Source organism: Aquila chrysaetos, chromosome 13 (genome assembly GCF_900496995.4).
Source record: "Aquila chrysaetos chrysaetos chromosome 13, bAquChr1.4, whole genome shotgun sequence".
In the NCBI taxonomy this organism is placed as follows: Eukaryota; Metazoa; Chordata; class Aves; order Accipitriformes; family Accipitridae; genus Aquila; species Aquila chrysaetos.
In genome coordinates, this window is record NC_044016.1 from 10322446 (window position 1) to 10335895 (window position 13450).

Below are 13450 nucleotides of genomic sequence, written 5' to 3' on the forward strand. Positions count from 1 at the left end.
TATTTATTATTGGTACCATTCCCAATATATTGCAACATTTAGCAGAATGTTAAGATTTTAGGTTTTCGTTGTTTGGGGTTTTTTAGCATTTCTGCTGAGATATGGACTGAATATTGGACATGGATAGGTCAACTATTTTGAAATGTGTCCTTTGCTGCATATTGATGGCTGGATTCAGCTGTCCTTGTTTGTATTTAATCTTCCTTGGGAAATCAAGCATTCTGAATAGTTCCAATTTCAAAGGTTTCTGGTGAATTTTGCCTAGAATATATGCACTGATCAGATGCACAAAAGTGAATTATGTGTCACTTTCATAAGGTGGTAGGTTTTTCTGGCTGAAATATCTGGTCTGTTGTCAGGATTAGAGAAGAAGGGGACCTTAACTACGAGATTAAAAAAACGTTTCTATTTGATGTGCTGTCTACCATTTCAAGCCCTTACTTTCTGATCTTCTGTTGTATCCTTTACAGGCACTCCAATTATAGAAAAAAAGAAAAGAATAAAAAAGGTTACAGTTTAGCTGTAATAGTATATCTTTAATTACTGGTATAATTATACAATGCACACTCAAGTGCACTCTTCCGGAGCATTTCATCTTCCATATATCACAGACAAAAAATAATTTTCTTTGTTGCAGAAACCACCTACTTCAAGATCACCTTTCAGAAGTTTACTCTGTAACATCCTGCATGACTTTAAAAGTTGTATTTCTATTATTCCATTCTTAATGATTAGGTCTTGGTGTTTTCCTTGAAACTTTTACACTGAAAGAGGAAAATTTTACAGTGGGATTTTTTGCACTTTCTGTCTCCTTCTCCCTTCACCTCTTCCAACAGCTAATATCAGCATCTTTTTTCTTCCTGTAAGCTGAGCAGTTGAATAAGATTGAAGTCATGCCTCCACTTCAGGGCTATTTTTTCAGCTTTTTAGTGTAATGCCATTTCCTTTGTCTAGCATCTAGTGAGGCAGCAGCATCTTATTTCTTTGGGATTTTCACGTCCTCTTTTTCTTCTGAGAATTGTAAAAACTTGGTATTTCAAAGATTTTTCTGATCTTCCAAAGTACATCTGTTGTTTATAGTACCACAGATAAACTTGAAATCTCTCTGATTTCTTGTAAACTTTTTTTTTTTAGGTAATGTGCATATTCACATACATACTTAGCTAAAAAAATCCATCTAAAAGATGTACAACAGTGGAAAAAATGCTCTTTGTAGCTTCAGGGTAATAGTATCAATGTAGGTACTTTATCAGAAAAGGACCAAAACCACAATTAGGAGAAAGAATGGAGTTGTTTTCCAAAGTTAAGAATGGAAAGATTCTCAAGATCTGGACAACTCCCAGAACTGCTCATAGGCATCTGGTTCTTCGTGCAATCACAAAGACATCTCTGTGACATCTAAAGTAGGTGTTGTGTTGAAAGACAAATGTGCTCTTACCAATCAGATACATCTTGACTCGTTTCAGAAAGGTACCTTGTCTACTTTGTACTTTATTCTTTTTTAAGACTGTGCCTTACGTGACTGTGGAATGAAGGAAACACACTTAACAAACATTCTTCTTTGGTTATTCTCTTGGTTTCATGAAATTGCTGCTGTCTGCATAGAACAGTCTATAGTGGACAAAAAATAAAAAGCCTACAGCCCATTTCCTAATTACAAAACAAAACCAAACCAAACCGAAAAAAACCCCTTGAGAAGTCATGTGGGAGGAAACACGAGAAGATCCAGGAACCTCTGCCGATCATTCTGAGGGGCTGGCATATGGTTTAGCTTCTTCTCGTGGAGAAACTTTTTTTCAGCTTCTCAACAGAACTGGAAAATTAGTAATTGACAGCATGGGAAGAGGAATAGCTGGGGGAAACGTTTGAATTAAAACAAAATAGTAAAAATTGAGGGTTTTTTCTTCAACAAAAACTAAACAGTTTGGTTTTATATCAGTTGAAATTATATGTTTCTTGGTTCAAGCTAGTGTATTGTACTTTACTGGTAAAGCAGGCTAAGAACCTACACTCAGCTACTGCTGCTGGGCTAAAACCAGATCCTTTGCTGAATGGTGGTATTTAACTTTTCTGATCATATGACTCTATATTCAAACAACAGTGCTTAGTAGCTGTCGCCCCTCCAAAATAAAAAAATAAAAGCTGCGTGGTTCCCAGTCATAAGGTCACTCTTCCCAGAAGTAGCAATTGCAACACAGGCATTGACTGAATTGAATTTTGATTTTTAACTAAGAACTGTAATGTCTGTCTTCGGTTGTGATCTGTAGATGGATCTGTTTCAGTTTATATTTAAATGGTTGTAGTTTCCAAAAGAGGCTGTAGGTAAAACTTCCAGAGGGGGCTTACATTTAAAATTGCATATGATTAATGCCTCTTTGAAGTTGTCCTGCACTGTTGTTAGTATTTCAGACAATCACTGCTTCTTCTCTGTTTCACAACAGGGATATTCATTCTCAATGTGCCTTTGGAATACAACATCTTACTAAATGCAAGCAGTCCCACTCCACTGGTGAAGCCAGTAGGACGCGCACATTTTGCTTTTGTCGATGGCCTAGTTCCCTACACCCTGTATGAGATAAGAATACAAGCATGCCAGAATGGTAAGATGATTTTGAAAGACTCACCTCTCTGACTGGAAGGGAATGGAGGTTTTGCAGATAGATTCAACTCAGCAAAACAGATAAAATCTTATTCCTACACTGGAGTCAAATGTTTACCTAGTAAAAAGAAAGCCTAGCACTGAATGAAGCATTAAATATTTCTCCATGTTATATCATGAATATTTTAAATGGAGATTTAAAAATGTATTTTAGGTAATATGTGCCATTTTATTAAAAGCTCTTCATAAATAGCTTAACAATATTTGAAAATGTGCATACAGAACAAAATCAGTTCTGTAACTGTTCACCAACAAGAAGTGGTGATCATAAAGACAGGAGAGAAGAGCCCAAATATTACAGAATTCCTTGACTTCAATGGATGTTTTCAAAATCCTATTGAAATAAGTCTTTCTAAAATGACACTTTGGAACCAATTCTCTCCTCACCTGCACTGGTGAAAATCAGGAGTGATTCATCAGTGGAGTTGTGGTAATTTAAATGAGTATTTAATAATGAAATGAGGTGAAATGAGGCACCATTTCATCAGGAACTTCTTTACTTGACATTCATTTGCTTTTACTGTATTTTTTGTTGAGGAAGAAGCTCTCATCACTAAGCAAACTTCTGGTTTTGTAGGTGGGTGTGGAGTGGGTGGTCAAACGTATTCAAGAACTGCTGAAGCACCTCCTAGAGAATTCAGCCCACCTATTGTTAAAGCAATGGGATCTGCACTCATAGAAGTGAAATGGGCACCACCTAAGAAACCAAATGGCATCATTACTAACTACTTTATTTACAGGTAAATGCTTTTATCATCTCAGATTCTTAGTCTTATTGAATTGTTCATTTCTTTATTCCTGGGTATACTAGAAGGTAGAAAAAAGTGTAGAAGTATATGGTAAAATATACATTGCCTTTGAAATGCTAAGGTAAGATGCTGATCTATGGATGGACAAGTTGAGAATAAGAGCTGAGACAAGAATCATCTTCCTGACTGACAAATGACAAAAAGCAGGTGAAAATATATTTTTAAAAATTCAAAGGGACAGACAAAAAATTGTATGTTAGATATTCTCACTGAGTTTACCCAGACCACTAGGTACATTCTTCAGTCTTCTCTGATAGACAGTTGAGAATTTTGGAAGGGAAGCAGGAGTAATTCGCCATTTCTGAGATTTTTAAAAGCAAGAAATGGTATCTAGGTTCCTAACACAGATCAATTTTCCAAGATAAATTATGTTCCTGTTTGTAAGTAATCTGGAGTGTGATTACAGGGCATCTGTTTGTGTTCCTTCATGTTTGTATTCAGCTGCCCTGCCTAGGTGGTTGACTGACACATCCTCACTCCCTATGAGGAGTTTCATAAGCTCTGTGTGAGGATTTTTCTATATAGATAGTTATGTTTAGGGAATTATCAAAGTAGCAGAGCACTGACATCTGCTGTGTCCATTGATCCTTTTTTAAAAGGTTGATGAAGGGACCTTCTTGAATAGCTTGAGAAAGTCAGAGAATATAAAACTCAAGCCATGTATTGGATAAGAATTTAAACTATGACGTTCCTGGTTTTCCCAAGTGTAAATATGTGTGGTAAACACATTCTGGGCTGAACCTAGCCTCCCACAAAGAGTTTGGGACATTTTATTATATTAGAGCTGTGACTGAGAAGACAGGGAATCAAATTACTTTTTGGAATCAGCAGTCATAATTAATATAAATTCACTTTTGCTTTAAACACATTTGTAGTCTCTAAAAATTTCAGCTCTCTTGAAATATCCTTTTGTTTCCTTTTTTTAATTGTCTGATCAAAAAAACCCAAGTCCCTCCCCTGTATGAAGAGGAATAAAGTGTATGTTATAGCCCAAGACATGTCTTCACTCTGTTGGTTTTGTAAATAAAGCTGATGATTACCGCTGCTATTCCATGGCAACCATAGAAAGGGAAAACAGGAAATATAATGCAGAAAGCCTGCTTCAGTGAAAAATACTGTAAATTGAATTTGACAGCATTTGATGGCATTTGATTATTCTAGTCACAGCCAAACAATGATATAAAGAGTAATATGAAACAGAATGTGTTACTGCCTAGCAGACTCAAAAGCAATAAACCTTCCTCCAATGTGACACAATCACTTCACAATCATAATTGTAGCCTGTTTGATACCTCTGAGTACAGCAGAAGGGCACTGACTGACATAGATACATTTTGTTTTTTATTTAAAGTGAAATGAAAATGGCGCACTGGGGCTCCAGATACAATCGTTATATTCACCTACATAGGCATGAATCACTTGGCAGTTATTTCAGCTGAAGTTTAAATGTGCTTAGACAACAACAATATCAAATCTTTCTCAGATAGCTGCAAAAAAATCAGAAATGGGATGTAAGCACATAGTTCTTTTTCATTTTGTAGCCACACATAACCTTACATTGTTATAGCAGCAGCAAGACTGCAGTATTTCTATGGGAGGTTATGGCATGTAATTTCTTCTTCATCATGTGCCTCTTCCTTACTGCATCACCACCAAAATAAATTCATTTAACTCAAAACCTGGAATGCTTGGGGAGCTAGTGTGTGTGCAGGTCTTTGCATTAAAATGGCAGGACTTGTGCTTTCCTCTAGAATCATAAAAGCACTTGCAAGTTTGCAGCCATTTTGTTAGAAACCAAAAAATTAAAATGTTAGTTTATGATAAAAGAGATGGTGACATTTTATTTTTTATTAATATAACTGTTTTAAACACAGATCTGAGGCTTTAAAACTTTTCTAGCAAGGACCACAACTTAGAAGAGGTTGTGAATGAGAAAAGATCTGGTTCATGAGACAATCACACAATCTACTTCTCTTCCCATTCATCATTACATAACATCCCTGTGACAACCACAGAAATCGCTAGTCTGGAAAAATAATATTATGGAAATAGGTGATGTATTTCTTGCTGTATTTTAATAAGATGTAGGTCACATCAGCTAATGGAACTGCTCTCTGCCGACCACCAGCATGCACTGTGTAGGATGCACATGAGATGACTCTTAAAGAAATATTGCCTGTAAAATTAGAAGTATTTTGGTTCATGTCTTGCTTAAGGGAGTGTCTGAATTTCTGTCCAAGTGTCTACATCATGTTCAGTAAGATTGTATTATTTAGTATATATATGCGAGATTGTAATGTAGCTCTCATTAGCTGAACAATCCTGATGGTAAAAATGTAGCCGAAAAATCAACAGGCAATTTAAGACAGAGGACATGTCTCAGTGGCTGTTGACTGTGTGACAGAGGACATGTCTCAGTGGCTGTTGTGACTTGCAGTGTAGAGGCTTCTAGACTGACTCTTTATGATTAATTCATTTCTTACCCTTATACCCTTAACCATGAGCTGCACCAAAGACAGCTTCCAAGGCACATATATTAGTAGATGGTTTAATATAAGAATCCTTATGGATGGATCTGTCATTGAGTATAAGAACTCCTGAAGGGTTTTATTTATATCTGTAACTGATATAATACCTAATCTAAACTAGCATGTTACATGCAATAATCTCAAATTCCTTTTGATTGCTTTTTGACATCAAAACTTGTAAAAAAAAAAAAAAGAAGAAAAGAAAAACATACAATATACATTAGTATATATTTGTTGAATCCAAATGGTAAGTGAGGCTGCTTTGTTTAATTGAATGTGAAACTGTAGAGGGGCAGCATTGTTGATGTTGCATTATTCCCCCACATTTGACAGTTTGATTCCCCAATCATTTGAATTTTACCCCAGGACTTCTCAGTGTTTCTAGAAATAACTCACTACCACTCTGGTAAGGAAAGCAGCAGGCACTGCTAAAACATCTACTTGTGTTGCATGCTGAAAGGTAAACATGTGAAGAATAATTCTGGGTTGACCTGCAAGACCTCAGGGATTCGCTGGGTCTCCTTCCACATAAGAAAGCTGAGGGATGAGTGTTGCAGTTAGTGTTGCTGCAGTCCTCTGCATACAGCTCTATAGTTATCTGTCACAAAGAAGATTGTATTCTCCTCTTTATGTCATCTGGTTCAGATTGGCAGTGGGGCAGGGAGAATTTGCCCTTATAAAAATAACTGTATCTGAGCATCTTTAAAATGAATGTAAGCAGCAAATCGGACTATGCAGATTAAGAGACAGCTTCCAGCTCTTGGAAATGTTATTCTCCTTTGCAGCTCATTGTACATAAGAAACACTTCCAGTTAAATGAGCAGTTGAATCTTAAATCTTAAGACGATTGAAATGATTACAGACTGTTCAACCACTTCTGTTCAAAGTTTATTCATACATGAAGATATTCTGGTTTTTAGCGCTACAGATGGAACCATTTACCTAACCATAAGTTTCATTCATTAAATATTCAGCAGTAATAAGATCTAAATACTTAACCAGACTACACTGTACAGCTTTGCTTGTGGATGAGCTTACAGTTGGTGGCATATTTTATCTTTCAGTGTGAAAAAACTGTTTATGGCAGAGTTTTGAAAATTTATAAAACATGAATTTGTGTATTCAGTTAAGTGCCATACTGCTTGGTCAGACAAGACATATTAAATGTGACTTTATTGCACTAAAATATACTCTCTTTTCACTTATCTGCAGAGATTTTTTAGGCATGTTTTTGAATACACAGAGAAAAGACTATATTTTTAGGTGCAGGAGGAAGACATAGTAGTGTTTCACCTTTCAGAATTATGTGTCTTGCATTAAGTCAGTGAACAGCATCTAAGGGAGAGCTCTGTGTAAGGCTTAATTTACCATTACAGTAGAGCATGGGGAAGTGTATTAAAAATAGCTGATGGAATTTTGGGGTCAATGGGTAATTTTGTACCCCAACTCTTCCAGATATTTTGTTGCAAGAGAGAGATTTGCTAGGGAATCTTTCCTGCTTGTTCTACCTGCCATTCTCCACCCAGTTCTGCCAACCAATTCTCAGTATCAAGACATCTTATAATTTGCCTATTTCACTACACTAGAGACATTGTACCTCAAAACTCTTCGCTTTTTAAAATCACACTTTAACCCTTTTAAACTAAACAGTGTCCATATAGCCTGCTTATCTCAGAGTGTAGCAAAACTTTAGCTTCATATAGGAAAATAACGTATTCATGCATGCCTTATATGTGCATATACACAAAGGATGAATAAACAGTTGTGTACACACATGCATTCATTATATTCTTCACATTTCCATGTAAATACCTGGGTATATATTATTACAAGCAGCTAAGATTATCAGATTTAAAAAAATTATTGCATTTTGTATTTTTAAAGTAATTCCTGGGTTGATCTAACAAAATAAAATCTGACAGAATTCTGTGAAATACAGATTTTCTCTTGCCAAAGAAATGTTCTTCAGCTTCTGTGTGTGTAGTGATGATGACACCCAGTAGTCAGACAAACCAATTTTACTTCTGCAAATTTGCCCTACTTGCAATAAAAGTGGCAGATAATGTAATTTGGTTTTTGTTGTTGGCATGGAGGGTGAAAGAGCTTTTACGTTCTGCAAAGGCCAAGGTTCCTGTGACGAGTAGGGGAAATACTTAAATTCATGTGCAGTACAGCACAACCGTCATTGAGATTTATCACAGTGTTTAAATGTAACCAACTTAATTTCACACAAACATTTTTATGCCAAGTGAAAGAATTGATTTGATAACTCTGTTTTGAAGATGAGTGCTTGCCTTATTACAACTGTTGTAAATTATATACTAGAAGAGGCCACATTAGAAAGGAGCTGAGGATCATCTGTAATCTTCTCTGATACTCAGAATATTACCAGGTCCAACACAAGCAGATCTGTAGTAGGAATGCTATATGTACATGTATATGTATATAGATGTGTGTGTGTGTGTGTATTTATGCATACAGATATATTTACATATGTACAAAAATAGACACATTGTGCCAAAAGCCTTTACAATGAATTCTCTTCATATATCTTAAGTTTGCATTTTTAAACAAAAACAGCATTGGAAAAAATATGTCGTTTATTACAGAAAGCACTACCTGTGATATTTTAATGAGTTTTTGTGGTGGAGCTGCAAATTCTGCTAAGTTTATGCACAAGGGATTACTTATTCCATTTACAAGAGCAAATGGGATATTTATTGTGGGCAAATCAGAATTTAAGAGTGCACAGCTTTGGTTTTGTGGGCATGATAGTATATTTATCCCTTGTTCACTAGGTAACATTTTGCTCAAGTAAATTGGTCATAAGTTTTCCATAAATGAGGGATCCCGAGGTGAGTACCTCCATAAATAGTTTGATTTTCAGAATTGTTGAAAACTTGCACCCATACTGCAATTCAAGTCATTACTTAGCAACTACATATGGATTTAAAATTTCATGTTCTAAATTCTGAAAGTCTCATACCTGATGTGTTCTATCCTAAAAGGACAATATGCTATTGTATTACTACCCTGCTACTATGGACTGTGACAGCACACTTGTTTGACATGCTTTGTATTATTCTTCTACGTAAAGGACAATAATTAAATGATTGCCTCAAAAATCTCTTCTTCACTACTCAGCACCTAACACAAGTTCAGGGAAATGCTTTTAAGATGCAAAGGTAGGTAAGCAGTTCCTTGTGTGTGTAATACATAGAAATAAATTCTGTACTTTTCTGAGGTACAGGTTGAGCCTAGAACTTCAGGATCTACTACCATGGGACTGTTAAAAGTTTTTTTCAATACATTGCCTTTGATTTAATTTCAGACGTCGTGTGGGCAGTCAAGAAGAGCTGCTTTTGTTCATCTGGACTGAAGGAGCTTTGGAATTTATTGATGCATCTGATGCTCTACAGCCTTTCACTCTCTATGAATATCGTGCCAGAGCTCAAAATGCTGTGGGGTCAGTGGACAGCCTGTGGGCTTCAACCCAAACTCTGGAGGCTTCCCCATGGGGCATGGGAGCCCCTTGGGCACAAGCAACAAGTGCATACTCAGTAAGGTTGAACTGGACCCAGCCTGTCTCTCCTAATGGTGTTATATCTCTGTATCGAGTAGTCTATCAAGAAAAACGCAGTGATCCAACATTTAGCATCCCAGCTGTTACAGCACTAACCGTAATGGTAAGAACTGGACAACAAAACCAGTTTTAAGTTGTTTCTACTCTGCTTTGATCTCTGTCGTATTTTAAAAATCTCATTTAACACTGATTGGAAAAGTGGGGTTTCCAATTGCCAGTAGTTTTGTTGGTTTAAATTTTGTGTTTGGCCCAATGCAGACTGAAACATTTCGCATTAATATCTAATTCCTGGTAAAGGCAAGTAGATTACTCGAAAGCATAGATGGATCATGTCTGGAGGAATTAAGCACACGCATCTAACTTGGTCAGCCTCACTCTGAAAAGACTGTCCTGAGCTTTTTGTCTCAGCCTCACTCTGAAAATACTGTCCTGAGCTTTTTGTCTGACTGTAGAAATAGTTTCACAGGATCTGCGCAAAGAACAATAAAATCAGTCCTCCTTGTATATAATTCTAGTTTTTTAATTCAGTTGGAATCACAAAGTGAATGAATTCATTAGTAATTACATAGTTCATATATGCAATGCATTTGCATGTTCCCCTCATAATTCATCAGTAATAAAAGCCGATCTACTTTTACTTTCATTATATGTACTTGTATTAGAATGTTACTTTGCACTGCTAACATGTCTTTCCCTTCAAGGGACTTTCCAAACATGAATGTTTGTAAATATTACATTTCTATTCAGCATGTGGAGGGATAGACTCAGGAAAGGGCAGGTTGTTTTGCGAACTGACTAACAATGTTATGTAAATCAGTGACAGAAGTGATTATGGTTTGTGCAGTTACCACTGCTCCTCCCACCTATATATTACAGTCTAGTCTTTCTATAGAAAGAAGCTTATAGATGAACTGAATTGCTGTATATTAGGATAGCTGCTATACTTAGCTGTCTCCTGAAAATAAGTTTTAGAAAATGTTTAAGGAGGTTGTGATAAGGTTGGGTTTCCTCAGCAGTGCCACCTCAGTTTCATAAACCTAGAATTTTCCCTAAATGATATCCATAGACCATGTTTGTATTGAATAACACCAGAAATCCTGTAAATTCTTAATTACCCCAATTATAAAGTATCTGTTTGACATTCAAGTAGGATTCTACAGAGCTTTCTCTGGAATACCCAATAGTAACCTTTAAGTAACTCCATTCCTTAGACAAATCTTGACATGACAAGATGGGAGAAGTTTCTAGCTCAGTAGTCTTACATACTCTTGTGACCATATGGTTCCAAAGCAGTTCTGTGTCTAGCTTCCTGGAAGCCTAAATGGATTAAGTTTGTAAAACATCTTTTTCTGAAAAAGAAAACAGGTCCTGAGCTGAATGATAGGAATATATACTTTTAGCTTCTGAAATAGTTGCATTCACATTGTACAGTATGTTAGGTCTTAAAAAGTAGATTGGGATTTTAAAGTTATTGAACTTCAGCAGGATTTTGGTACTCAGCTCCCTTAACTTGTTTTTAAAAAAAATAATCACAATCATAATTGTGATGGGACACCTAAGATTTCAAAGCTAGCGAAATGACAGGGCTTCTCCTAGTAGTCTGCTTCAGCAGCATGCAATGTGTTGCTGAGCATCGGAATTGACCTGGCTGGTCATGCATTGCAATGTCTTCTAAGCATGCCAACAACAACAGAACATGTCCAAGATGGTTGTATTGTGGGTAATAAAACCTACCAAAATGGCCTTTTAAATAATGTTGCCACAGTGTGTTTCTTTAACAGCATCAGTTAAAAGCCTTTTAAATTAACAAGCTATTATTTACTGAATTAGTATTTTCCTGGCTCCAAAATCCTTTATTTTCCCCAAACACTATCCTGAATCAAAATGACATTCTGGCAGCATATGTATAGATGTTCTACTAGTGTTGCAGCGAAGCTGACTTGCATGTTTTTTCTACTGTCCTTCATTGTGAACATTTATCAATTATTATTTTTGCTACCCTTTTTTATTTTTAAATATTATACTACCCTTTGGAGAGAAATCTTTCTGCACAGCTCTTCCATCAGTTACACTCACTTTAAGCTGTTGCAACCACATTAACTCAATAGAGCTGTTGCTGATTTATACCAAGGAGCTGAGATCTGAATCCTACCTCTTCTGAATATAGCAGAAGAGCTAAAGCTTTGAATCAAAGTTATTGACATAAAGTGCACAGAGTTCTGTGATCAAAGATATCTTCAGGAGGTCAGGTCAATTATCCCAGCAGGCAAAAACCTGGACACCAACTTTCAAAGTTATAACCCCTTAAAAATAGAATTTTAGCATGAAATTGCTGATATACCCTTAACTGTAGCTTTGTGAATGAGACGCTTTAATTAAAATGTAATTTTGTTGAAGGAACTAGCATTCCAATGATTAAACTTCTGCCCCTTTAAAATATAGCTTTCAGGGGTACTAGGCTAAATCATTTAATCTCCTAAAGCATCTCTATTGGAGCTCCCTCGTGGGATACGCCATTAGTCATTCTCTCACACAAGCTTCCATGTTACAAGCAAGACTTAAAGTATTAAGCGAGCAATGAGTTCGGTCCTTTATTTAATCTGTTAGACTCCATTCTTATCCCATTAGATTATTCCAGAAAAAAAGTAGTGCTAGAATCACAGTAGCCGATCCCACCCTTGCTCTTGTCGGTTGCTCCCTGGTTGCCTGCCACAGGACATAAAGCTTGACCAAAACCTAAAGTAGAAATACAATCCTTGTGACACTGCAGGATACAAATTAAGCTCTTGCTAATATCCCTGCAGACCTGTTCTAATTTGACAGCTCTGTTTCCATCCATTTCCAGAGCCAAATGGGAAGCATCTTGTGGGTTTTCAAACCATTTGACAGACTTATCTGCTCTACCTTCCCAAAATGCCACTATGCACTCCCCAGTTAAGGTGCATTAATCTGTATTTGAATTAATGTGTCAGAGGTATGGCTGTCCGGTACCTTAAGGTTATCGCTGACCCCTTGAAATTTTATACTGCAGAAACTCAGTTCTGAGAGCAAAAGCTGCTGCCACTCAAACAAAAGGAGGATCTCCCTGCAGTGTTAGAAGTGAGTGAAGTACACGTGAGCCATTTTGATGCTTCGCAGTTAAAGAGCAGTGTCACCCATTTCCCTAGCTTGTTTGGCCAGGAGTGTAGTGACAGATGTTAGGTGACAGCAAGTTAAACTGACATTCTGGTTTATTTGCAGAGCAAAGTCAAGTCAAGAATGGTTACAGCAGTACAAGTGTCTACCACAACATCTTCCCAGTTCATTTTAACCCTCTAAAGCAAGAATGATATTTAGTGTCTTATTGACAGCATTAACATGAGACAGATGTGCTTATAGAGGAATGGCTTGACAGTAAGATCTCATTTAGAGAAATCTGCATAAAGTGACTAGATTGTCAAAGCAAGCTTCTCACTCTTGTGAATTTAGGGCTTAAGCTTGTGAACATAGGACCCAGAGCTGATTTCGTTATAGAGCCGGTACCTGCCAAATGACATCAAAGCATCACAGCTCTTTAACTGTTGTATTCCAAATGTTGCTATGAGGTAAAACTGGGGGTACTTTTGGACTTTTTCTTGGTAGAAGTTTTGTGGGTGTGTAATTCTGTTTCTCCCATGACAATTATATCAAGTGTTTGTTTACCATAAGCAGGAGAATTCAAAGCCAAGAAGATGAGTAAAAAATGTAAGATTATGTAGCTGTTAGAATGTGCTTGGAGAAGGAAAAGCATCCAGAGATGAGGGTTATAAAGACAAATTCTGCCTGCTATGGGCAGTGACCCCCATTATTATTATGTAGAATCAAGGCCTCAGTGTGTCAAATCCACCTCAGC

The 13450-nt window shown here is 36.6% G+C and overlaps 1 protein-coding gene across 1 annotated transcript in view; it reads left to right on the top strand.

The window, feature by feature from the left end:
* USH2A (usherin) overlaps nt 1-13450 on the top strand; it is a 395016-nt gene that overhangs the window by 331024 nt on the left and 50542 nt on the right. Inside the window, 3 exon segments of the mRNA XM_030034435.1 lie at nt 2442-2600; nt 3237-3399; nt 9328-9682. Coding sequence (XP_029890295.1) covers nt 2442-2600; nt 3237-3399; nt 9328-9682 — 677 coding nt within the window.